A 22,594-nucleotide genomic window follows, 5' to 3' on the forward strand; every position below is an offset into this window, starting at 1 on the left:
GGTACTTGAGGTCGGTAGCGGGCTGGTGGTGGATGTTGGTGTGCTTCTGACACTTATCACACCTTCTGACAAACTCAATCGCATATGCCTTCATCATTGGCCAATAATATCCCTGTCGTAGCGCCTTCTGGGTGAGAGCCCTGCCCCCCATGTGTCCACCGCACAAACCCTCATGAGTGCCGCGGAGCACGAGCTCAATTTCAGAAGGTCGTAAGCAGCGCAGATAAGGGAGCGTGCAGGATCTTCGGTACTACCATCCATCTATTATGACGTATTTGGCTGTCTAACACTCTACCCTTCTGGCAGCATTACGATCTGCAGGGAGGGTCCCGTGTAGCAGGTAGTTCACGAGTGGATCAACCCAGCTCGAATCTACTTGTACGACAGGAGTGACCTTCTCTATCCCCCCGAGAATGCTAGGCCAAGGCAGATTCTCTATGTACACGGTTTTCATGGTATTATCACTTGTGCTGGCTAATCGGGATAGGGCGTCAGACTTAGAATTCTCGGATCTCAGCATCCGCTTGATGAAGTATGATTGGAAGTCGAGCAAAGCCTCTTTGACTTTGGCTAAGTAGGTGACCATGGTTGACTCGCAAGCTTCATATTCGTCGGTCACCTGGTTGTCCACGAGCTAGGAGTCTCTACAGATAACGATGTGCTTAGCTTTTACTTCATTTGCTAGGGCCAACCCAGCTATCAACGCCTCTTACTCTGCTTCATTGTCGGACGCAGCGAACTCGAAGTGTAGTGCATACTCCAATTTTACACCACTTGGCCCATATAGAACGATTTCAACCCCGCTACCCTACTCACTCGGGCTTGAGCAAGACTTGCCTCAGAGGCTTATTAGTGAGGACGACGATCGTATGAGCTTGGAAGTACGGTCAAAGTCTTCGAGCTGCAACAACTAGCGTGTACGCCAACTTTTTGATCTTCGGATACCTCGTCTTTGCTTCCTGCAACACTTTTCTAACATAATAGATAGATCGTTGGACCCAATCTACTTCTTTTATCAGTACCAAGATGACTACCTCGTCACTCGCAAAGAGGTACAACTCCAAAATATCTCCCTCCTCGGGTAGGGTTAACACTAGGATGCTAGTGAGGTACCTTTTGAGCTCGTCAAAAGCAAGCTGGCACTCTTCGGTTCATTCTAAGCCCTTGTTTCTTTTAATTGTTGTGAAGAAAAGCATGCAGTGATCTGTCGATTTAGACATGAAGCGGCTCAGAGCGGCTATGCGGCCGTTCAACCTCTGAACCTCCTTCAATTTCTAGGGTGGTCTCATATCTAAAATGGCCTTAATTTTAGCAGGGTTGGCCTCAATGCCACATCGGTTGACGATGTAACCTAAGAATTTACCCGAGGTGACACCGAAAATGTACTTGTTCGGGTTTAATTTCATGTTAAACTTGTGCAAAATTTCAAAAAAAAATGCAGGTCTTTTATTAAATCATTCAAAAACTGGGTTTTGACGACCATGTCATCTACATAGCACTCTACTTTTTTGTTGATCAATGGCTCAAACAATCGATTTACAAGTCTTTGAAAAGTAGCCCCGGCATTTTTCAGCCCAAAGGGCATGACCTTGTAGTAGTACAGGCCTAGTTCGGTTATGAAGGTCATTTTTTCCTCATCAGCAGGGTCCATTCTGATCTGACTGTAGCTCAAGTAAGCATCCAACTCAGCAACTCATGCCCTGAGGTCGCGTCCAGCAAACGGTCTATCTTGGGAAGTGGGAAGCAGTCCTTCGAGCAAGCTCGATTCAGGCCGGTATAATCGACACACATGCGCCATTTACCGTTGCCCTTTTTTACCAGAACGGGGTTGGCTACCCAGCTCGGGTAATGGACCTCCCTGATGGAATCGGTTGCAAGGAGCTTCCCAACCTCATCGTCGACTGCTCTCCAATGCTTTGGGGCTAGGTTGTGTTTCTTCTATCTAATGGGCCTAACTACAGGATCAATGTTCAGTTTGTGAGTAATGACTATGGGATCTATGTCGGGCATCTCTACCGCGGACCATGCAAAAACATCTAAATTTTTAAGTAGAAAGATTACCAGCTGAGATTGTAGAGGCTCCTCGATTGAAGCGTCGATCTGGATAGTCCAAGCTGGATCATCTATCGAAGTAGGTACAATGGTAGTCTCTTCTATGGGCGTAGCTCGCTCTTCATGTTGCTCCGTAGGTCACTCCAACTCGAGGTTGTCGGCCACCTTGGCTTTCCCTTTCAGGGCGGCGACGTAGCATTTGTGAGACTCGAGCTGGTCGCCCCACGCTACCCCTACTCCAAAATCCGTTGGGAACTTCATAGCCAAGTAATGGGTGGACACCACTATGCGTAAAGCGTGGGTGATCGGTCGACCTATTATGGCATTGTACGGGGAGGGAGTTGCGACCACTAGAAAAGTGTGGTCAAATCTCACAATACTAAGCCATGAGCCGACCTCCACAAGTACTGTAACTCTCCCCAAGGGCCTGACTTCCTCTCCGTTGAAGCCCACCAAGGGAATTCACGGGCTTGAGATCACTTTCCCGAAGCTGAAGTTTGCCAAGCGCGGCCTTGAAGAGTATATCCATCGAACTACCGGAGTCGACAAGGACGCTCTTTACCTCGAAATCATTGATTCTCATCTTTACAACGAGCACGTCATCATGGGGGTACTAGACTCCACGCGCGTCATCTTCGGTGAAGAAAATCGCTTCCTCTATCCTTGGCCGCTTCGAGGGATTCCGCTCTTCTCTTTCGATCTTGCAAGCCGATGTCCTTGCTGCGAATGAGGTGCAGCCCGCGAAGATCGATCCATCGGTGATCATTTGGATTGTTCCCCGAACTGGCCTCTCTTCGGGTGGCTACCTCTGCGGTTGCTCATTTTTCCTATTGCTAGACTCAGGAGTGTCTCTACCTTGCTCCCCCTGCCGTCCTGTTTTATTATTACTTTATACAAAATTTCTCAAATACTCGCGATGGATTAGTTCTTCTATCTCATCGCGGAGGTTTTTACAATTTTCGGTGTTGTGACCATGATCTCTATGAAAATGGCAATACAGATTTTTATTTCTAGTATTTGGGTCTCCTCTCATCCGAGGTGGCCACTTCACATAAGACGCATCCTTGATCGCCATGAGGATTTCTGCTCGCTTCGCGTTCAAGGGCGTGTAGTTCGTCCTTTCAGCTGGAGGAGCTCGGAAAGACTGGTTTGGCTTTCCTCCCCGAGCTGGTTCTTTCTTCCTCTTATTGTCCCCATTAGTTGAGGTATCACCTATTTTCCTCTTCTCCGGTGGGTTCTCATTCTTCTGGTTCATCTCCTCCTCTGTTCCGATGAACTGGTCTGCGAGCTTGAGGAATTCGGTTAAATCTTTAGGCTTGTTGGCAACCACGTGTCACTTAAATTCTTTGTGCATTATGCCTCTTTTGTGGTGATTGAAAGCTGGGAGAGAAAGAGAGAGAGAGTTGTTGAGAAATTAAAGAGCTAGAGTGATGATCACGCAATACCTTCGCCTCTGGGGGTCGGGGTCCCTTATATACTAGTATCCTGACATGTCAGGTACAACCGCTCCTGAATCTCTATTGCGGCGATTTGCTGTCAAATAACGGCTTGGAATGGCCGGCCGTTATTTGTTAGAGTTGAGTTGGTGGGTGAAGGTGATCGCTACAGAGTACGGTCTTGTCAGACAAAAAAAAAATAGCCTCCAGGGTTGGTAGGCACGACGCCGCCAGGCAAGAGACGTGGGCGTAGTCTCCAGGTTTGGCAGGTACGGTTGTTAGGCAGGAAACCCCCTGCGATACACCGAGGTACTCTGCAGCGAGCTACCTTACACCGAGCTGCTGGTGATGCTCCGAGGTGCTTCTACCCGAGGCAGGTCTCCGAGGTAGCCTACTTAGGTTTGGGTAGGAGCGAGCTTATTCTAGTTAGGGAGGTGACGAGCTTAACCCAAAGTGTCTTCAGTTCGAGATGCTCCCTACTTGGGAGGGTCTTATCTCGAGGTGTTCCCTATTTGGGAGAGTCTTAGCTCGGGGTAACGGAGTATTATCTTGTAGCAAGCTGCCATTTGCGGCGAGATGTCAAGCTGGGTTATAGCGAGCTCGTTACGCTGAGTTGTAGCAAGCTTGTTATGCTGAGTTGTCACTTATGTCGAGTCATGTCCACGTGTCCCCTTATTATGAGGTTGGGCCAAATCACCCTCCATCAGATTCCAATAACAAATATTAGATGAAATTTTCAACCAGTTCAGGACTGCCTATCATAATATATGTTCGATTTATGGACAATGTTGGCTGCTAATTAGATTCGAATTCGGATATGACCTAATTCAATTCGATAAATATCCGACTTCGACCGATTATTTAATTCTTATTTATAATATATAAAATATTTAAATGTCTAATATAATTTATATATATAATAATTAAATTATATGAATAATTTATATATTTATATATTTTATATAAACAAAATATTTATTATATATATATATATATATATATTAATTACCTAAAATAATTAATTAATTAAATTTGAATCAAATCGAATACTCAAATATTTAATCAGATTCGAATTCGAATATTAATTTTCAAAATCCATCAAATATCGAATCGATTTTTCTAATTGCATTCGAATTCGGATATTGCTTGATCCTATTCGAATTTGACACGTTTACACCCCTAATCATGGAGTCATTCCTCCTGTAGTTTGTGTAGACTGTAGAGGCGGGGTTTAAGTAGAAGATGACATTGATTCAGAAAAGCTAAAACTGTCTTTTCATGAAATCCATCCAACATATATGTGGGAAGGTATTTTAAGTCCATTTAGAAACCTCATGGTATGTTTAAGTCAACTTTTGAAAGCTTAGGGAATGTTTAAGTCTTTTACCCTAATAATAACAACAACAACAATAATAATTAAGAAGGATGAAAACATACAAAAGTATACAAAATACAAAATACAAAAAAAATTGTAATAGACATTTAGGCACATCTTTAATATCATGCATTTATTATAATAAATAAAAATAAGTGTGGTAAATAAGAACAAAATTGTAGAAATTTTGAAAACATATTATTTACTATCATCATCATAAAAAATTATCATGTGCACTTACTTCATACTCTTAGAAACTAAAATTTGTTGTATGAAAATATATGAAGATGATAGCAAAGTCCATTCTATGTAGCTTTTCTCTAGGCAATAAAAAGAACAATATTAAACAACTGTGAATCAATAAAAAATGAATGGATTTAGCATGTGTTTTGTTTTGTAGATGTTTTGTGATGGGCGTTTATTAAAGCGCTACTATGTCATAACTAAATTAGTATTTTTCTCATCATGTTCATCCGTACACATTGATATTCACAAAAGTGGGTTTTGATTTATATGTGCACCAACCGTTGGGAGAAGCTTCATTTAAAGGCTTCCCCCAACGGTTGAGCATTTATTCATTGTTTCACTGATGTGGCGTCCAATGGCGCCTATTTGTCAATAAACGGTTTATCAAGTACTTTTCTCGATTTTGAAGATTAATCAAATACAAATGCTTATTTAATAAACGGAAGCTTTAAGGACTTAAAACGCCACTTCAGGTCCTAACTATTAGATTAGGAAACGATGTCACGATTGATAATAACATCTTACATGTTGTTTGGAAGCGTGGACACTTTTTTATGACCGATTTTCAAGAAAAAACGTCCATGCTTCCAAGACCCACCATGTAGGCAGTGAGCAACATTATGTTGTTTGGTAAGGTGATTTTCATCACCGTTTTTCATGTCTGTGCTGACAGATAAGCACAACATAGGATACACATCAGTCAACCATTGGGGGAAATGGTTCACCGATGTTGGTATTTCATGCATCAGTGGGTCCTGATTTTCGAGGCATGCCCAACTTTTTAATAATCGACTGAACCAAGCAATGAGATACATGGGCATTTGCTGAAATGCCTATGTGAACCTGACGTAGCATCATTTTTTTTTTTTTTGAAAAACAGCCACGATTCCAAACATCCCCTTAGTTATAAGTTAGTTAACAGTTTAGCACATGGGAGATGGCTGAAACCAGCACAGGGGGTTCTGAAGGTCAATTTCGATGGTGCTTGTCATAATGGGAAAGCAAGCGCTGGTGTCCTGATGAGGGACGAGCTCGGTTCTCTTTCTTTTATGCAAGAGCAGTGCTGTTCGCCACCCCTTGAAATGGAAGCCATGGCAGTTTGGAGTGGAATTCAAATAGCTATATTGGGTTGGGTCTTTCTGCAGCTGTGTTTGAGGTGACGCTCAAACAATTTATAATCTCTATCAGTGCATCTCCTAATCGGTCATAGGGACCTGACTGCAACGAAGTATCTCACTGCATTGCTCAATTGTTCTCGAGTTGTTAAAAGAAAAAGAAAAAATCAGGGTCTAACCCTTTAACCTTAAGACATTGAGAAACAAACTAATGCCCCTTGTACTGGGAGATCAATATATCGTCTAGCTTAATCGTTGATCAGATGAACTTTCTATTATTGGCTGATCCTGCTGTCAGATGGGGAGAAGGGAACAAGCAGAAAATGTAGCAGAATACGATTAGAGGTTGACAGGAAATTGGAAATATTATTGCCCTTTAGAATCAATTTATATTCGTTTTCTTTCACTTCTGTGGTTCTGTATTGAACAAGGAATTCCCATTCTCTCGCTGATTGGAGCCAGAATCTAATAATCAAACAAAATAAATTTCAAAATTTTAATTGATACAATGATACCAAATTTCTTGCAAAACCCTGCCTATATTTCTGTATTGCACATACATTGCCGACACCTAGGATGCCTGTAAATGCTCCTCGCAACAGGCCTTTCATGAGCCTGCTTGGTTTGCCTGACTGCTTTTCTTACTCTCTTTTCAAACACCTTCCACTCAATTGTATTGTTCTTCAAGAATATGTCGGCAAGTCGGCGCTTGTTTGGCCTTATCGTTGGCATTCTTCCTCCACCGTAGTATATCCGATAGCCTGAAACTAATGATGATAGTTGACTTCCAGAGTCTGTCATGGAAAATGCGTCGGCAGCGGCACAACTAATGAAGTCCAGTGCTGCTAACTACAGAAATGATAAATACACATACCATCAACACCAAATATAAAAGGAACTTTTATGCATTTTAAAACATAAAATAATCTAACATGCTCCATTTTTTCTGCTTCAGTTTTTTATGCGCACCCATTCTCAAGAATATTGTTGGAAATAATCTTTCTTGTTCTTAATTCATCTTTCACATGAGGAAGTTACTACATAGATCATGAACCAAAGTGTTGCCATAAATAAGTTAAGCCATTAGCCCAAAGCCCATGTGATAACCGAAGAAAAAAAAAAGATCATCTGTTTCTGCGGGTATGGTTGGACCAATCTGATTACCCTCAAGAGCTGAAATTCAATCCACACACAAACTCCCAAAGAGTGACTTGAGGTAGTTAACCCATATCGGATGGCTGCTGTGATTCACATTGGGCTAGGTTGGAGTGAATCAGATACAATAGCTTAAACACTTCTCAATTAATTACATTAATTTAATGACAATTGAACTGAAAACCTATAATACCTTAGGCTCAGTTTGGGAAGAGTACAAATACAAATATGTACAGTGCAAATACAAGGTTCAAATATACAATATACAAGGTTTTGCAGTGTACATATTTGTATTTGTGGACTTCCCAAACTGAGCTTTATGTGTTGGCATTTTGTCATCAACCAAGTTAGTTTTCTGTGTTCATATTCTGACAAATGAATATATGTTAGAATATGCACAAGGGAAGAAAACATGTAACAGAAAAAAGTCAAGTGGAGTCAAGCAATCTTTTTATTATTATTATTTTTTTGAAAAGTGAAAATATAGATTAAACCACAACAAAATTACAGATAAAAGGTTCCAGCCAATCCGGGGCAGATTGCCACCAAATAGTCCTATCCCTAACTGGGTTATAGTATGAGCCCCCAAGGTCAAAGTTCTAGGGTTATAAACAAAAATTACAGATTCAAAATAATTAAGTAAAGAAACAATTTGGTCCAGCCAATTAAGAATTTCCACAAAATAACCCCAGGTGGAAGTCAAGCAGTCTGAGACCTCAAACTCAATATAAACCTAACCAAAAAGTTGGTGATTTTTCGATTCAAGGCATGGAGAATGCAGTGAATTTGAATTAAAATCAGGTTAGGTCAGTCACCTTAGGGTTGATCCTGAAATAAGATTCAACCCTACATAGGTAGGGTATGGAGCCAATACAAAGTATATCTGTAAATCATGCTTAGACCCTTGACCAAGCAAAGGGACCCCAATCAGGTAGATAGGTACATATAACAGTTGCAGCAACAAAACCAGACTAAAGAAAATAAATACAATAAGTTGATTACCTGTGATGAGAAGTTCTTAAATGGTTCAATTTCAGATGATGAAAGCAGATCTTCTTTTGTAACCAAATTAGGATACAAGCCAGTCAAAGCAGCCAACCTTGACTTTCCACCATAAATTTGGGCTCCTGCTAGATATATACGTGTCTTACGGCTGAAACCAAGAGCTGCAAGCATAAGTACTGCTTCTTCAGGCGTTAGTGGACATTGGCCTTCTGAACGGAGGGCTGCAGCAGAAGGTAACCTGCAACACGTTAAATAACTTAAATAAATAAAAGAAACATCAAAAATGCACTTTTAATTAATAACCAAGATATAAAAAAATTTATAAAGAGATTAGTTGGAAATCAAATGATAACCACATTAAGCATACTTGTGGTTCTTCTCAAGAAGAGCCAATGCAGGGAAATGGATCTTGCGAAATTCTTCTAGCTCTTTCCTCTCACTTTCACCACCACCAAAGTCACATAAAGAATGAGCTACCATGTCAATTTCAAATCTCAGGTGTAGAGCTAAATATCGGGAGTTTGTTACAGGAGAATCCACTTTCTTTTTCATGTTTGATCCCTCTGCAAATGGACCAACCAGGTAATGATCCAAAGGTCCTTGATGATGTATATACTGACGCATCCTCTGAATGAGCAAAGCACCAATTTGCTGGATTTTGGGTACAAATCGCAGTGCATGGAAGTTACATCTGCATCGGAGTCTCTAGATGAAGTCCCTCAATTAGGAAGTGGAAAAAGAGGAGAAATAAAATAAAATTAACAGAAAATGGTACATCATATATAATAGACAGACACATATAGATGTCCTCAAGAAACAATTATTGGATCAGAAAGCAATCATTATATTAAGATACCTGCAACTGAAATGGAATTGGATCAAATGCCAAACGGTTCCCGAACCCAACAAAATGGACAACTCTATTCTTGAGTAGGATTGGAAGAATGTGTTTGAGGAAAAAACTTGGCTTAGATTCTTTCATTATGTCTTCATCGGTAACCTGGCAGGAATTCCCATAAGTAATGCCAACCAAAAGCAAGGAAAATACACCATGGAAGTGACAAGTTGTCTACATGACCTAAGAATCTTGATAGAAAGGTGGTAACTAAAGGCTACTTACAACGCTACCAATTGCTTCCAAATCCAATGATTGCAGTTCCATAGGGAGTTCCTTTACAATCCGAATATCAGGCTTCAAGTAGTTGATAAAGTGCTCTTCCTGATAGATATCGCTGAATTGGCTAAGAAATTATAGAATATGATACTGTCACTTTTCCATTTCTAAAGGAGGAGGTGAGTTTAAAACATGTATAATATCAATAACAAAACAAAACAACTGACCAACCTGCTAAGCCATAATTGTCATGGTGATGATATTGATATAGCACTTTTTTTGTTTTCTGTTTTATTTTTGTTTTTTTTTCCCCTGTTGGCTGTGTTGTTTCCATGTAAAGGGGACAGAAAACAATGCCTTTGCAGTAAAAGGGCAAAAAATAACTGATTTTGTAGATTTAAACAATTTATCACTTTCTATAGTGAAACAAATGGAGCCTTTGTGACTGGGGGGGGGGGGGGGGGGGGGGGGGGGGACTTCATTTCATGTGACGAGACCAACAACATGTAACTAGTATATAAAGAAAAAGAAATTAAACTACAAAATTGGCAAGGATGGTTCTTGACAATAAGTATATTTTAGTATAACACAATAACAGTCTTCTAGATGGAAAGACACCTCAATAAGAGTTTCTTTTTTCATTTGATAATATGACCCTATGTAGTAAAGTAACTATAAAGTGATAAGACCTTTCTATATGACCTAAGAATCTTCCATGTATCAACATGGTCTGGACATCACTTACTGGCCTCTCCATTGATCACCCTCATTTTATGGGACACTTATTAGTTTATAAGTCCTTGCTAAATTTTCAAGCTTTTAAGAATAGCCCTGTTCTGTAGGCTGTTTCAAATAAAAAAATGAATGGTTAGTATCAAATGCCAAGACCAAGTGAAGTGATGGGCACATTGACCAGGGGACTCAATGTGCAGCAGCTTTAGGATCCCCTACCTTGGACTGTTAGACAGTTTTGTATGCCCCTAGACTCGATTATGATACTGCACTAGATGTCGGATTGGGCTGTCTTTGATGTACCAATCAGTGAGATCCTTAGCGGGGGTCAAAACCTGGGTATCTTGAGACAATCCGAGAATTCATCTGAGTGGGTGATCATAGTGACAGGATCAGCCCCTTTGTCAGACAAAGGTAATGATCGGAGATGCACTCTCACTGTTGGAAACCAAGACTGTCGGCAGCCGATTTCAACCGTTGAGATTTGTTTTGCAAAGTGTATTTTATATGAGATATAAAAGTATATATATTATGGTTTCTAAATTGTTTGCAAAAGGGTTTCAATTCCCGGGATCCATATAAGTGGAGAGTGCAACACTGTTCCTTGCAATCGAGGGAGAGGTCCTCTCTTGTCGGGCAGTGTATGATCATTAAGGGCTGAGAGGTTAAGTGTAAGACCATTGAGGATAATACCTGATGGGCTAATCTTGCATCTGCCCACAGTCCCTGGGTGTTACAAGGTGGCTTGGCCCAGGGACCACTTAGGGTAAGTGTTGGGCCCATAGAGCCCATTCGATGGGTTTCAGGGGGTGCACTGTCTTTAACAGTGTATTCGACCAGGCCTTGTAACAAAGGCTGGGTCGAACCCATGTGGCTGATGTGTAGATCAATGCTTGGGTCCCACGCCATTCAAGGAAGCCCAACTGGGCAGCAGTTAGGAAGGTTAAGTGAGCACATAAGCTTAATGGGCCTAAAAGCCCATTTCGAACTGGGCTATTTATTTAGTTAATTAAAGGGGTGAATTCTGAGATGGATTAGCAGATAGGATAGGGTCTTAATCCTATCCACTCAGAGAGTCCAGATCTGAATGTGATTCAGATCTAGAAACCTCCTAATGGGATTAGGAGAAAGCTAATCTAATCTGCAGATAAGATAAGGGTTTATCCTTATCACTAGAAGAAAAGGCTGATCCAAATATGATTTGGATAAGCAGCTCCTAATGAGGGGGCGGCAGTTTTTAGGAGACATACATCAGATCCTCTTTAGTGCTGAAATCAAGAAGAGAGTTTTCTACACCCTGCGAATACTCTCTTGCCACCTCCCTATTCTTGCCGCCCTGTTTGCCAATTCGATCTCCAGTTGTGGGAGAAGTCAAGATTGGATCTTGACATCAGTTCTTTGAGAAAGGATTGAAAGGAAGTTGTGCTCACGTACCATTCTACTGATTCTTGCGAAGGACAGAGTTCTTGGGGAAGAACACTGCTGATTCTGCTCCATCCTGCATTGCGCCATCTTCAGTGGGAGCAGTCTTTGGATCCTTCCTTGGGCGTGAACACCTTCGTTGGGAGTTTCTAGAGAAGGATTTAGAACATAGACTTGGCCACATCGGTGTTGACCGAATCACAAGGTTGGTAAAGGATGGTCCTTTGGATTTTCTAACTGTAGAAGATCTTCCCACTTGTGAGCCTTGCCTACAAGGCAAGATGACGAAACGGCCATTTAACGGTAAGCCTGAAAGATGTACAGGCACACTTGACCTAATACATACTGATGTATGTGGTCCCCTAAGTGTTAGGACACGAAATCAACACGTGTATTTCGTCACCTTCACAGATAATTTTTCACGATACGGTTACATGTACCTAATGAGACACAAGTCTGAATCCTTTGAAAAGTTCAAAGAGTTTAGACAAGAGGTCGAGAAACAGTTAGGGAGAGAAATTAAAGCCCTTCGATCAGATCGAGGTGGTGAGTATCTCTCTGACGAATTCAGGGAGTACTTGAAGGACAATGGGATAATATCACAATTAGCTCCTCCTGCTACACCACAACTTAACGGTGTTTCGGAGAGGAGGAATAGGACCTTATTGGATATGGTCCGGTCGCTTCTCATACACTCAGAGTTACCCACATCCTTTTGGGGTTACGCATTAGAGACTGCGATTTATGTGCTGAATCGGGTTCCAACCAAATCGGTTCCGAATACTCCATATGAACTTTGGACCGGAAAGAAACCAAGTGTCAGACACTTGAAGATTTGGGATTGTCCAGCACACGTTAAAAGAACAAGTGCAGACAAGTTGGAATCCAAGACCAGCCGTTGCCTATTTGTAGGCTACCCAAAAGGCTCTGTAGGTTACCTTTTCTATGACCCAAGTGAGCAGAAAGTGTTCTGCAGCCGTAATGTGCAATTCTTGGAAACCGACTATATCCTGGACACCCATCGTCAGGAAGTTGTTCTTGATGAGGAGAGCTCAGGAGCAGTGGGAGATGTCCCACAAGTTCCAGGTAGTAACCAACCTAGAAGATCCACTCGGGTATCTAGGCCACCAGTCCGTTATGGTTATGACCAGGATAGTTACCTGGTGGAAACCTTGACTAGTGAGGAGGATCCCGTGTCTTACACGGAAGCTATGTTGGACATAGATTCCCAGAAGTGGGTGGAGGCCATGAGAGCAGAGATGGACTCAATGGAGACCAATGGAGTCTGGACTCTAGTAGATCCGCCCTCCGAGGTAAAAGCAATCGGTTGCAAATGGATTTACAAGAGGAAGAAGGGCCCCGATGGTAGGGTTGAGACCTTCAAAGCTCGTCTGGTGGCGAAAGGGTACACTTAGAAAGAGGGCATCGATTATGAGAAAACCTTTTCGCCTGTGGCCATGCTTAAATCCATTAGGATCCTGCTAACTGTAGCAACATACCATGATTATGAGATTTGGCAAATGGATGTCAAAACTGCATTCCTGAATGGAGATCTTACTGAAGATATCTATATACAGCAGCCGCAAGGCTTCATAGCTGCGGGTCAGGAAAACATGGTATGTAAACTTAATAGATCCATTTATGGACTTAAGCAAGCTTCTAGAAGTTGGAACATCCATTTTGAATCTGTCGTCAAATTGTTTGACTTCGAGCAGAATCCGGATGAACCCTGTGTTTACAGGAAGTACAGTGGAGATAAGGTTACCTTCTTGGTTCTGTATGTAGATGACATTCTACTCATTGGGAATGATGTAGGTATGTTAACTACGGTGAAAGTATGGCTATCACAGCAATTCTCCATGAAAGATCTTGGAGAAACCTCCTATATACTGGGTCTTCGACTCTATAGAGATAAATCGAAGCGGATAATAGGATTATCCCAATCTGCTTATATTGACAAAATAGTCAAGAGATACAGCATGGAAAACTCCAAGAAATGAAATGTTCCTTTTAGGCACGGAGTCACTCTCTCCAAGAAGATGTCTCCCAAGACTTCTGAAGAGATTGATGGCATGAAAGACGTTCCTTATGCCTCAGCCGTAGGGAGCATCATGTATGCCATGCTGTGCACTCGTCCTGACATAACTCAGGCAGTGAGTGTAGTAAGCAGATTTCAGGCCAACCCAGGGCAGGAGCATTGGACTGCTGTGAAAAACATACCTAAGTACCTTCGAAGGACAAAAGAGTTTTGTCTAGTATTCGACGGTAGCTCACTACAGATCCAAGGGTATACAGATGCCGATTTCCAGTCAGACCCAGATGATAGAAAGTCTACATCTGAATATGTTTTCATGATAGGATCGTGTGTTGTTTGCTGGAAAAGCAGCAAACAGGGGTCCACTGCAGACTCCACGACCGAGGCCGAGTACATTGCCGCAAGTGAGGCTACCAAAGAAGCCGTGTGGATGAAGAAGTTCATTCATGAGTTGGGAATAGTTCCGTCCGACACATCACCCATCCCATTGTTGTGTGACAACAATGGAGCCATTGCTCAGGCTAAGGAGCCACGAGCCCACTCGAAGTCGAAGCACATCGAGAGGAAGTACCACGTACTGCGGGAGATTGTTGGTAGAGGGGACGTCCTGATTCAGAAGGTAGCGTCAGCGGAAAATGTAGTAGACCCATTGACAAAGCCACTATCACGGAAAGTGTTTGAAAAACACGTGGAAAGCATAGGACTCCGACTAGTACCTGATTGGACCTAAGTGCAAGTGGGAGCTGTTAGACAATTTTGTATGCCCTTAGCTTCAATCAGAATGATGTACTTTATGAGTTTATTGTAAATGAATAAAAGTGCATATTTGATTCATGTTCCCTTGGTATGTTTCTGTGTAATACCCTTAAACTTGACACTTAATGAGACTCGTGTTAGTTTAGAATGTTCACAGCCAGTGGGTCAGTCTGGGGAGACCTATCCTGACAAGGCTGACACTGTGGTGCCACCAAGTCGGTTGGGGTGGCTTGTCTCAGCTACCGGGGTGAGACCCTAGGCACATACAGTGTGGGATTAATTGAATCTTTGAACTGGACCAGATTTCCAGTATTGCCCTGGACCTTGGAGATTGATGGGCAAAACTGAAAACTTACACCCGACCCCTAGACTCGATTATGATACTGCACTAGATGTCGGATTGGGCTGTCTTTGATGTACCAATCAGTGAGATCCTTAGCGGGGGTCAAAACCTGGGTATCTTGAGACAATCCGAGAATTCATCTGAGTGGGTGATCATAGTGATAGGATCAGCCCCTTTGTCGGACAAAGGTAATGATCGGAGATACACTCTCACTGTTGGAAACCAAGACTGTCGGCAGCCGATTTCAACCGTTGAGATTTGTTTTGCAAAGTGTATTTTATATGAGATATAAAAGTATATATATTATGGTTTCTAAATTGTTTGCAAAAGGGTTTCAATTCCCGGGATCCATATAAGTGGAGAGTGCAACACTGTTCCTTACAATCGAGGGAGAGGTCCTCTCTTGTCGGGCAGTGTATGATCATTAAGGGCTGAGAGGTTAAGTGTAAGACCATTGAGGATAATACCTGATGGGCTAATCTTGCATCTGCCCACAGTCCCTGGGTGTTACAAGGTGGCTTGGCCCAGGGACCACTTAGGGTAAGTGTTGGGCCCATAGAGCCCATTCGATGGGTTTCAAAGGGTGCACTGTCTTTAACAGTGTATTCGACCAGGCCTTGTAACAAAGGCTGGGCCGAACCCATGTGGCTGATGTGTAGATCAATGCTTGGGTCCCACGCCATTCAAGGAAGCCCAACTGGGCAGCAGTTAGGAAGGTTAAGTGAGCACATAAGCTTAATGGGCCTAAAAGCCCATTTCGAACTGGGCTATTTATTTAGTTAATTAAAGGGGTGAATTCTGAGATGGATTAGCAGATAGGATAGGGTCTTAATCCTATCCACTCAGAGAGTCCAGATCTGAATGTGATTCAGATCTAGAAACCTCCTAATGGGATTAGGAGAAAGCTAATCTAATCTGCAGATAAGATAAGGGTTTATCCTTATCACTAGAAGAAAAGGTTGATCCAAATATGATTTGGATAAGCAGCTCCTAATGGGATTAGGAGTTGATCTTTTAAGTCAACAAAAGGAAGGGACGACAGTTTTTAGGAGACATACATCAGATCCTCTTTAGTGCTGAAATCAAGAAGAGAGTTTTCTACACCCTGCGAATACTCTCTTGCCGCCTCCCTATTCTTACCGCCCTGTTTGCCAGTTCAATCTCCAGTTGTGGGAGAAGTCAAGATTGGATCTTGACATCAGTTCTTTGAGAAATGATTGAAATGAAGCTGTGCTCACGTACCATTCCACTGATTCTTGCGAAGGACAGAGTTCTTGGGGAAGAACACTACTGATTCTGCTCCATCCTGCATTGCGCCATCTTCAGTGGGAGCAGTCTTTGAATCCTTCCTTGGGCGTGAACACCTTCGTTGGGAGATATTACTTCTCCGTATCAGGTATAATTCTCTCATATTCCTTTTGGTTCAGATCTGGTTCAGTTTAAGGTTCAGGAATGATCCTTAAAAATATGATTTTCTAAATAGGGAATGTGATTCCCAGTTGAAGGGAGAGAAAAATTTTTAAAATTTGCCCCTTATTTCGCAATCTTTGGGCGTCCATGGGATGGATCTCTCATCCCTTCATGGACAGCTTCAGCCAAATCACTTCTCCACATGGCACTTTGGTAATGTAGACAAGATTCTTGATTGACCTATTTAGGAAACCATATATGCATAGAGCTCAATGCTTTGAACTCTATGCTCTCAATTGAAATGTTGCTTTGAATCAGTGTTATTAATATTTCGATTTGAATTTATGATAACAAATATTCTATTAAAAGACTTGGACTCAACCCAATAGGCTTAATATGGATTCAACCAATCTAGGATCAAATCTGGATCTAGCATCTGAGTGAATAAATCTAGACATTTAGATCTGATTATTTGAATCTGACCCAATATATGGCCCTACTCAAGTTTATCCCATGGGTGTCCTAAAAAAAGTATATTTCATAGGTCCACCCTATTAGTTAATTATTTATGGAACATATCATTAGTTAATGATTTACTTGATTTATGCATTGATAAATCAAGAAAGATTGCATGAGGGAAAAGGGGAAAAGCCTATACAAGAAATCTATGAAAAAATTCACAAGGCCTACATTTCGAAAGAAATAGGAGATGTTGTATGAGACTTTTCTCCAATTAACCATAAAGCCTGCCACTTATATATCTATTAATACCCATACTTCACTAATTACCTCCAGAGGATGGATAGTTCCATTTAAAAAAGTGGCCATTATGTACTTCCCAAGGACCCCTACACAACCATTGATAAGTCTGAAGAATTTTCCAGCAAGATTTTTACGATGAATAAATTTCCAGCATGATTGAAGAGAGCCCAAACCAGTTTTTTTTTTTAAGTGAGAAATGAACCAACTCAAAAGGTGTTCCTAGAGAGGAGAGGCAAAGCCCAAGACAAGGAACACACTTGAATACAGTGAGGTGCCACTTTTTGGAAAAAAAAATCAAAAGAAAAACTTGTTATACAAGAATATTCAATCTAAAAAGTTTCGGGCATGTTGCTTTCATTGTTAGAAAATCACACTGTCCAAATTCAGACATACAAGTTCGTTTTTCATAGGGATCTTCTTTTGGTCAGAAATATGTAAATTTCTTGTTGGTTGGGTTTATTGTAATTGGGTCTGTTGGGTTTCCCTAGTACAAATTCTCTTTGTACAGGGGTTCTGGGCTGATTGTATATCTTCAATCATTTTGTTTTATCTTAATACAATACATAACCTTTTTCAAAACAAAAAAGTGCAATCTAAATTCTGAAAGAATTAAAATATTCCAAAAATGTCTTCTAGCTTAATTGGTTAGAGCATCATGTTATTAACATGAAAGTCATTGTCTTATTCTTTGAAATCCTAAATAGGCTTAACGGTTTAAACACCATAGCTACAACCTACAATATAATAATTTACAAATTCAGCATTAAATTTATGGTTAATGCATTAAAAATAGCAACAAGGCAGGTGAGGTTTACCCCCACAAAATGAGCATCGCTTGTGAGCCAAGTAGTAGGTGTTAACTTGGAATTAAGAGAGGTTCAGACCATTGCAGAGTGTTTAGAGTGTTCCACTTCTACTTGGCCTTTGACCTACTTGGGGCTTTCGCTGGGGGCAAATCCTAGAGAAAGTAGCTTTTGGATTTCATAGAAGTTTAAGGGATGAGGAAATTGAGTGTCTTACTAGGTCGGCACCAAACCGGGATGTTGAGTCTTCTTGCAAAAGTTTTCTTAGATCCCTTTGAACCAGATAAAAAGGGTTTGGTCACCAGTCACCACAACCTAAAGGGTCTTTTTCTTGTGCTTCCTTTTTCAGGTCTCTTGGTCTCCCCTCCCTCTCAACAGTTTTTCCTGTCAAGGAAGTTTGGTGCAGGCCTATTACCCCTAAGGTTTGGGCATTTTTCTGGGAAGTGTTTCACAGGAAAATAAACAACTTGGATAATTTACAAAAGAGAAGACCTTTCCTTTGTCTCTCCCTTAACTAATGCATCCTTTGTTGGTCCTATGGTGAAGACTGCAACCATTTACTAATTTTCTATTCTTTCCCTGCAGATGGAGCAGGCCAGCTGAAGTAAGTATGCTTTTTTATCCTTCTGCTTTTGCCTGGCACCAAAAGAGAGGAAGATTAATGTGGAGGTGTGCAAGAGCAGCATTGATCTGGACTGTTTGGGAAGAGAGGAATGCTAGAGTGTTTCAAGAGAAGGAGAGAAATTCACAAGAACTAAAGAAATGCATCTTGAATAGGGCTATCCAGTGGTTGAAATCCTCAGAGCTGTTCCTTCATTTCTCCCTTAATGACTTGTGGAGAAATTGGGCTGTAGTGGCAAGTAGCTCTTCCCTAAAACCTAGAGCAAATGTAAGATGGGCACCTCCTCCTGTAGGGGTTTTGAAGCTGAATTTTGATGGAAGTAGTTAAGGCAACCAGGTCCTTCTGGATTGGGAAGGGTTATAAGGGATGAGGGTGGAAATATGGTACTTCTTTTCTCGGGCCCCCTTGGTATTGGGGACTCCACTAGGCAGAGTTGTTTGCTGCAATTCGAGGTGTATAGTTTGCTATTCAGTTAAGTCTGGTACAGCTGTTTGCTATGCAATTCGAGGCTCGTGTCCTTTTTTTTTAGTTTTTTTTTCCAATCTGGTTCAGAGGGTTCAGTTTTAAGGTCCGTCTACCCCCTGAACCGGGTTAGATCCCAAAACACCCCCTGTGGGGGTGTATCGGGAAGCCCACGATACGATACATATCAGTCAATATGACCCGATACGTATTGAAACTTTGAACCTTGGGTTGGCTACAGAATCCTGAGTCTGCAGTGTGGTGTTATAAGAATGAAACCAGGAGGTTCAAGTGGTTAACAAGGGGTCTGATTGTAAGAGTACAATGGGTCGGGAGGTCAGCCAATGCTATGGCTGACTGTCTAGCCAAGCAAGGGGTAGCCAGGGACCATTTGTATTCGGCACAGTTGTAGCTTGATTTTTTCCTTGGAGAGTATGCAGCTAGCACCTCTCCAAGTTTACTTGTATTAGTTTCACTTATTAAATTAAATTAATATAATGTTCTACTTTATTTATAAAAAAAAATCATGTTTTTCAAAACATTGACCCATATAACCCTAGGAGGAACTGTCAAATACTCCAAGCAAACTTGCCAAATACTCCCATGCATCCTTATAAAGGATACAACAATTTATTGAAACCGTTTTCCTTTTTTTCAACTTTTGAACTGTTAGAACTTTCATTCTATAAGTCTCAGTTAAGCTTGGACATGCAATCCCATTAAACCTTAACAAACGTAAAAGGACAAACATCATAGTTGAACTAGGAACATCAGACCAAGCATAAAATTAACATATATGAATGCACTAATGTGTTAAAAGAATGTTACCTCTCATCTCTCCAAACATCACTGAGCAAAAATTTTGGAATGACAAGAGTAGAATTAAGTAACCGAGCAACTGCAACAGCATTACAGACCTGTTACCAAGCATATTTGACAACATTATATATTTGAAAATGGCATGCAAAATTTAACATTCCCAACTCTCAGAAAATAACTTTTTGAAGATAAGTTCAACATCAAGAAGTAGGATGCAGGAAAATTTTCTTTGTAGAAGATTACTTACAGCTACTCGCTGCTGATTTATTCCACCATTTGCACTGACAATAATGTATCCATTGTTCCCTTCTGGAATGTCAATTTTCACAAAGTAAATTAGAAACCAACATCTGATGACATACATACACCAATGTTGAGATCAGTATCACCCTATCCTATACATGCAAATACAGATAGCAAAGTAGTAACAGCATAACATGCAACACTTAAATGGGCCCATGGACATACATGTATATATGAAAAGAAGCAATGTGAACAACAAAACAAGAGTACAGGTACTATTCTAATACAGTTACAGACCCCTAAACAACAAATGAACCAAAATGGATGAATATAATTAGATGTTTAACAAAGAGTTCCCAAATAGAGTTACCAGAAGGTTCCCAGTTGCGTTGATCAGCACAAGGTGTCCAAGAAGAAGCATAGATCAGGGGTTCTTCCCATAAATCTTTAGGCTCAGGTTTGCTCTGTCCCTGAATATAGGATTTCTAAAAAATCATTAACAACAATAATTTTCCAAACCAGAACATGAAATGCCTCATCGTGAGAAAACTTTGTATCCAAAACCCACCTCTGCTAAAGCATGCGCAGCCAAAGCCAGCATCCTAGCATATCTACCTCTGTAAATCTTTTTCCCTTTAGAAAACTTGCTCAATTTCCCCTGAAAATATTACAAAAAAAAATAAGTAAACAACTTTGTGCCAATGACTTGTGTGCTGCTCAAATTGATCTTGACAAAATGGTATATCCAAATATAACAATAGCATTGCTTTCAAAAAATCTCCTTGAACGAAGGAGATCCTTTTTTTATAATTTTTCTTGAATGAAGTATTTCCTCATCCTCAATCCCTTTAGAAACCAGTAATAAAGTATGCATTGCAACATATGTAGTTGGGATCAAAATGCCCTGCTATACAACTGAAGAAAGGAGCAAGGAGTGTGTTTGTTTCACTTGTCGCACCATTATGTAAAAGTTGCTTTTTTTGGCATTGCATATTACACATTACAGGGATTAAGGGGTGGGGGAGAGAACAGCGTGTACATGAGGTCCACTGACCTTACAACAGAGAGCCTGCAATTGCACAGGTTTGATCCCACACTTCCATATTCGGAGGGACACCCAGTGACCATCTCAGCTACTGGGTCATGAGAACAATTACATAAAAGTAAAGTGCACTTAAATTGGTGCACCTATTAACCTATACATAGACTAGGAAGCTACATTCCATACAATCACTAAGAAATTTCTATTTTTATTAGCTTCTACTTTGATGGTAATCCCAATAGCCCATGGAAACGGTAGGAATGCCTGATGCTGTCTTAGAGATATTCATCTAGTAATTCTCTTTTATAAAATCTTGGAAACACATAAAACAGTATAATTATTAGAATGTTTTGTGGACCTTTTTAACAATATAATTCATAGTTCCAGAAAAGAAACTACTAAAGGAGCTCGACAAAAATAAATGAATATGCTTTCTAAATAGGATCTGTATTATTTTATATCATGAACTAACATGGGCATATAAGTTATTATTAGATGTTTCCAAACATTTACAATGCAATATCTAACTGGACAGAAAAAGCAAAGTTTCTCCTCTGATTGTAAGTTGAAAAAGAAAACGTTTGTCCGTTTATTACTTTCAAATTTCTTTTTCCCATATTCAATTAGTTTCTTTGTCATATCTTCTAGATAATAAAAAATAACGAAAATTTTCACTTCTAGTTGGACACAAGAAGGAATACTTCTCCCCTGGATCTAAGGTACAAAAACACCCATCTGTTTATTGCTTTCAAATTTCTTTTCTCATTTCTAAAGTTTCTCTATCATTCCTGTTAGGTAACAAAATAAGATATCTGAGAGTGTGACACTAGACGGTGTCCAATTAGAACATATACATTAAGATACTTACACGAACAGATGATGAATTTCCTTTTAGAAACCCGTCTCTGGGACCGCTAACCGTGTCTTGAAGATGAGAAAGCATTAACCAATTCATCAGGCAAAAACAAGCAATCAACGTAGCAATAGCAATAAGAGTCCTCATTCGCTTCCAATACCACACTCTGCCTGCCTTCCCTTTCGCCCGTTGGTGTAGCTGCAGCTGCTGTTGCTGCTCCTGTCTTGATATAGTCCCCATATTGCTCCAACTATTCCATGACTTCCACTTCCAACATTCACTGAAACCGAAGGAACCGAAAAGAGATTGAGAAGAATAAGATCTGTGAACATTAGAGAATCTGCTGGGGAAGGATCCGTAGCCTGCCCCGAAACCAGAATCACGAGAGTCAGCTGGACTTCTCGGGGAGCTTGGTCTGCTCCTTGGAGTTGTTGAATGTGACCTGGCGTGGAAAGAACTCGACCATGCATTGCTATCAGATCGATCTGAAGCCCTAATTTCTTCAAATTCGTGGAATCTTGCTTCATCTACTCCGTCTATGCTGTCGTCAGCTTTAACTGACACATCAGAAGCCATGACTGAGCTACTCCAGCTTTTTCTTTTCAACAAACAGGATGAGAGATATTGAGAGACGAGCGTTGAAGCAATAAGACGGTAATCCTAACTCATCGGCTCTGAATTCGGCTTTTCAAAATTCCCGTGAATTTTCAGACAAAGAAAGAAGAAACCGACGAACGCGTGAAGAGGATTTCCTGCAAATAATAATGCAAGGGTGGACTGTCTGAGGTG

At 40.9% G+C, this 22,594-nt stretch overlaps 1 protein-coding gene across 1 annotated transcript; it reads right to left on the reverse strand.

The window, feature by feature from the left end:
• Window positions 1–6,570: 6,570 nt before the first annotated feature.
• On the reverse strand, window positions 6,571–22,594 carry LOC148875272 (O-fucosyltransferase 2-like). Its single transcript, XM_088964363.1, has 10 exons — window positions 21,818–22,594; window positions 20,476–20,565; window positions 20,278–20,377; window positions 19,912–19,973; window positions 19,674–19,762; window positions 9,505–9,625; window positions 9,241–9,384; window positions 8,752–9,089; window positions 8,382–8,622; window positions 6,571–7,073 (listed from the first exon to the last, which is right to left on the reverse strand). The coding sequence occupies exons 1-10, from the start codon at window positions 22,379–22,381 to the stop codon at window positions 6,762–6,764; spliced, it is 2,061 nt and encodes a 686-aa protein (XP_088820489.1). The 5' UTR covers window positions 22,382–22,594; the 3' UTR covers window positions 6,571–6,761.

The sequence above is a fragment of the Nelumbo lutea genome, chromosome 1 (assembly GCF_056320005.1).
Source record: "Nelumbo lutea isolate HS-2025 chromosome 1, American lotus-T2T, whole genome shotgun sequence".
Classification (NCBI taxonomy): Eukaryota; Viridiplantae; Streptophyta; class Magnoliopsida; order Proteales; family Nelumbonaceae; genus Nelumbo; species Nelumbo lutea.

Excerpts from the sequence above, each read along its gene's own strand:
- LOC148875272 (XM_088964363.1), bottom strand. The coding sequence starts at position 22,381 with ATGGCTTCTGATGTGTCAGTTAAAGCTGACGACAGCATAGACGGAGTA. Across the intron at positions 19,974-20,277 it reads ACGCAACTGGGAACCTTCTG|AAGGGAACAATGGATACATT; the intron begins GTAACTCTATTT and ends TTGACATTCCAG. Across the intron at positions 9,626-19,673 it reads GATGTTTGGAGAGATGAGAG|CCAATTCAGCGATATCTATC; the intron begins GTAACATTCTTT and ends ATAATTTCTTAG.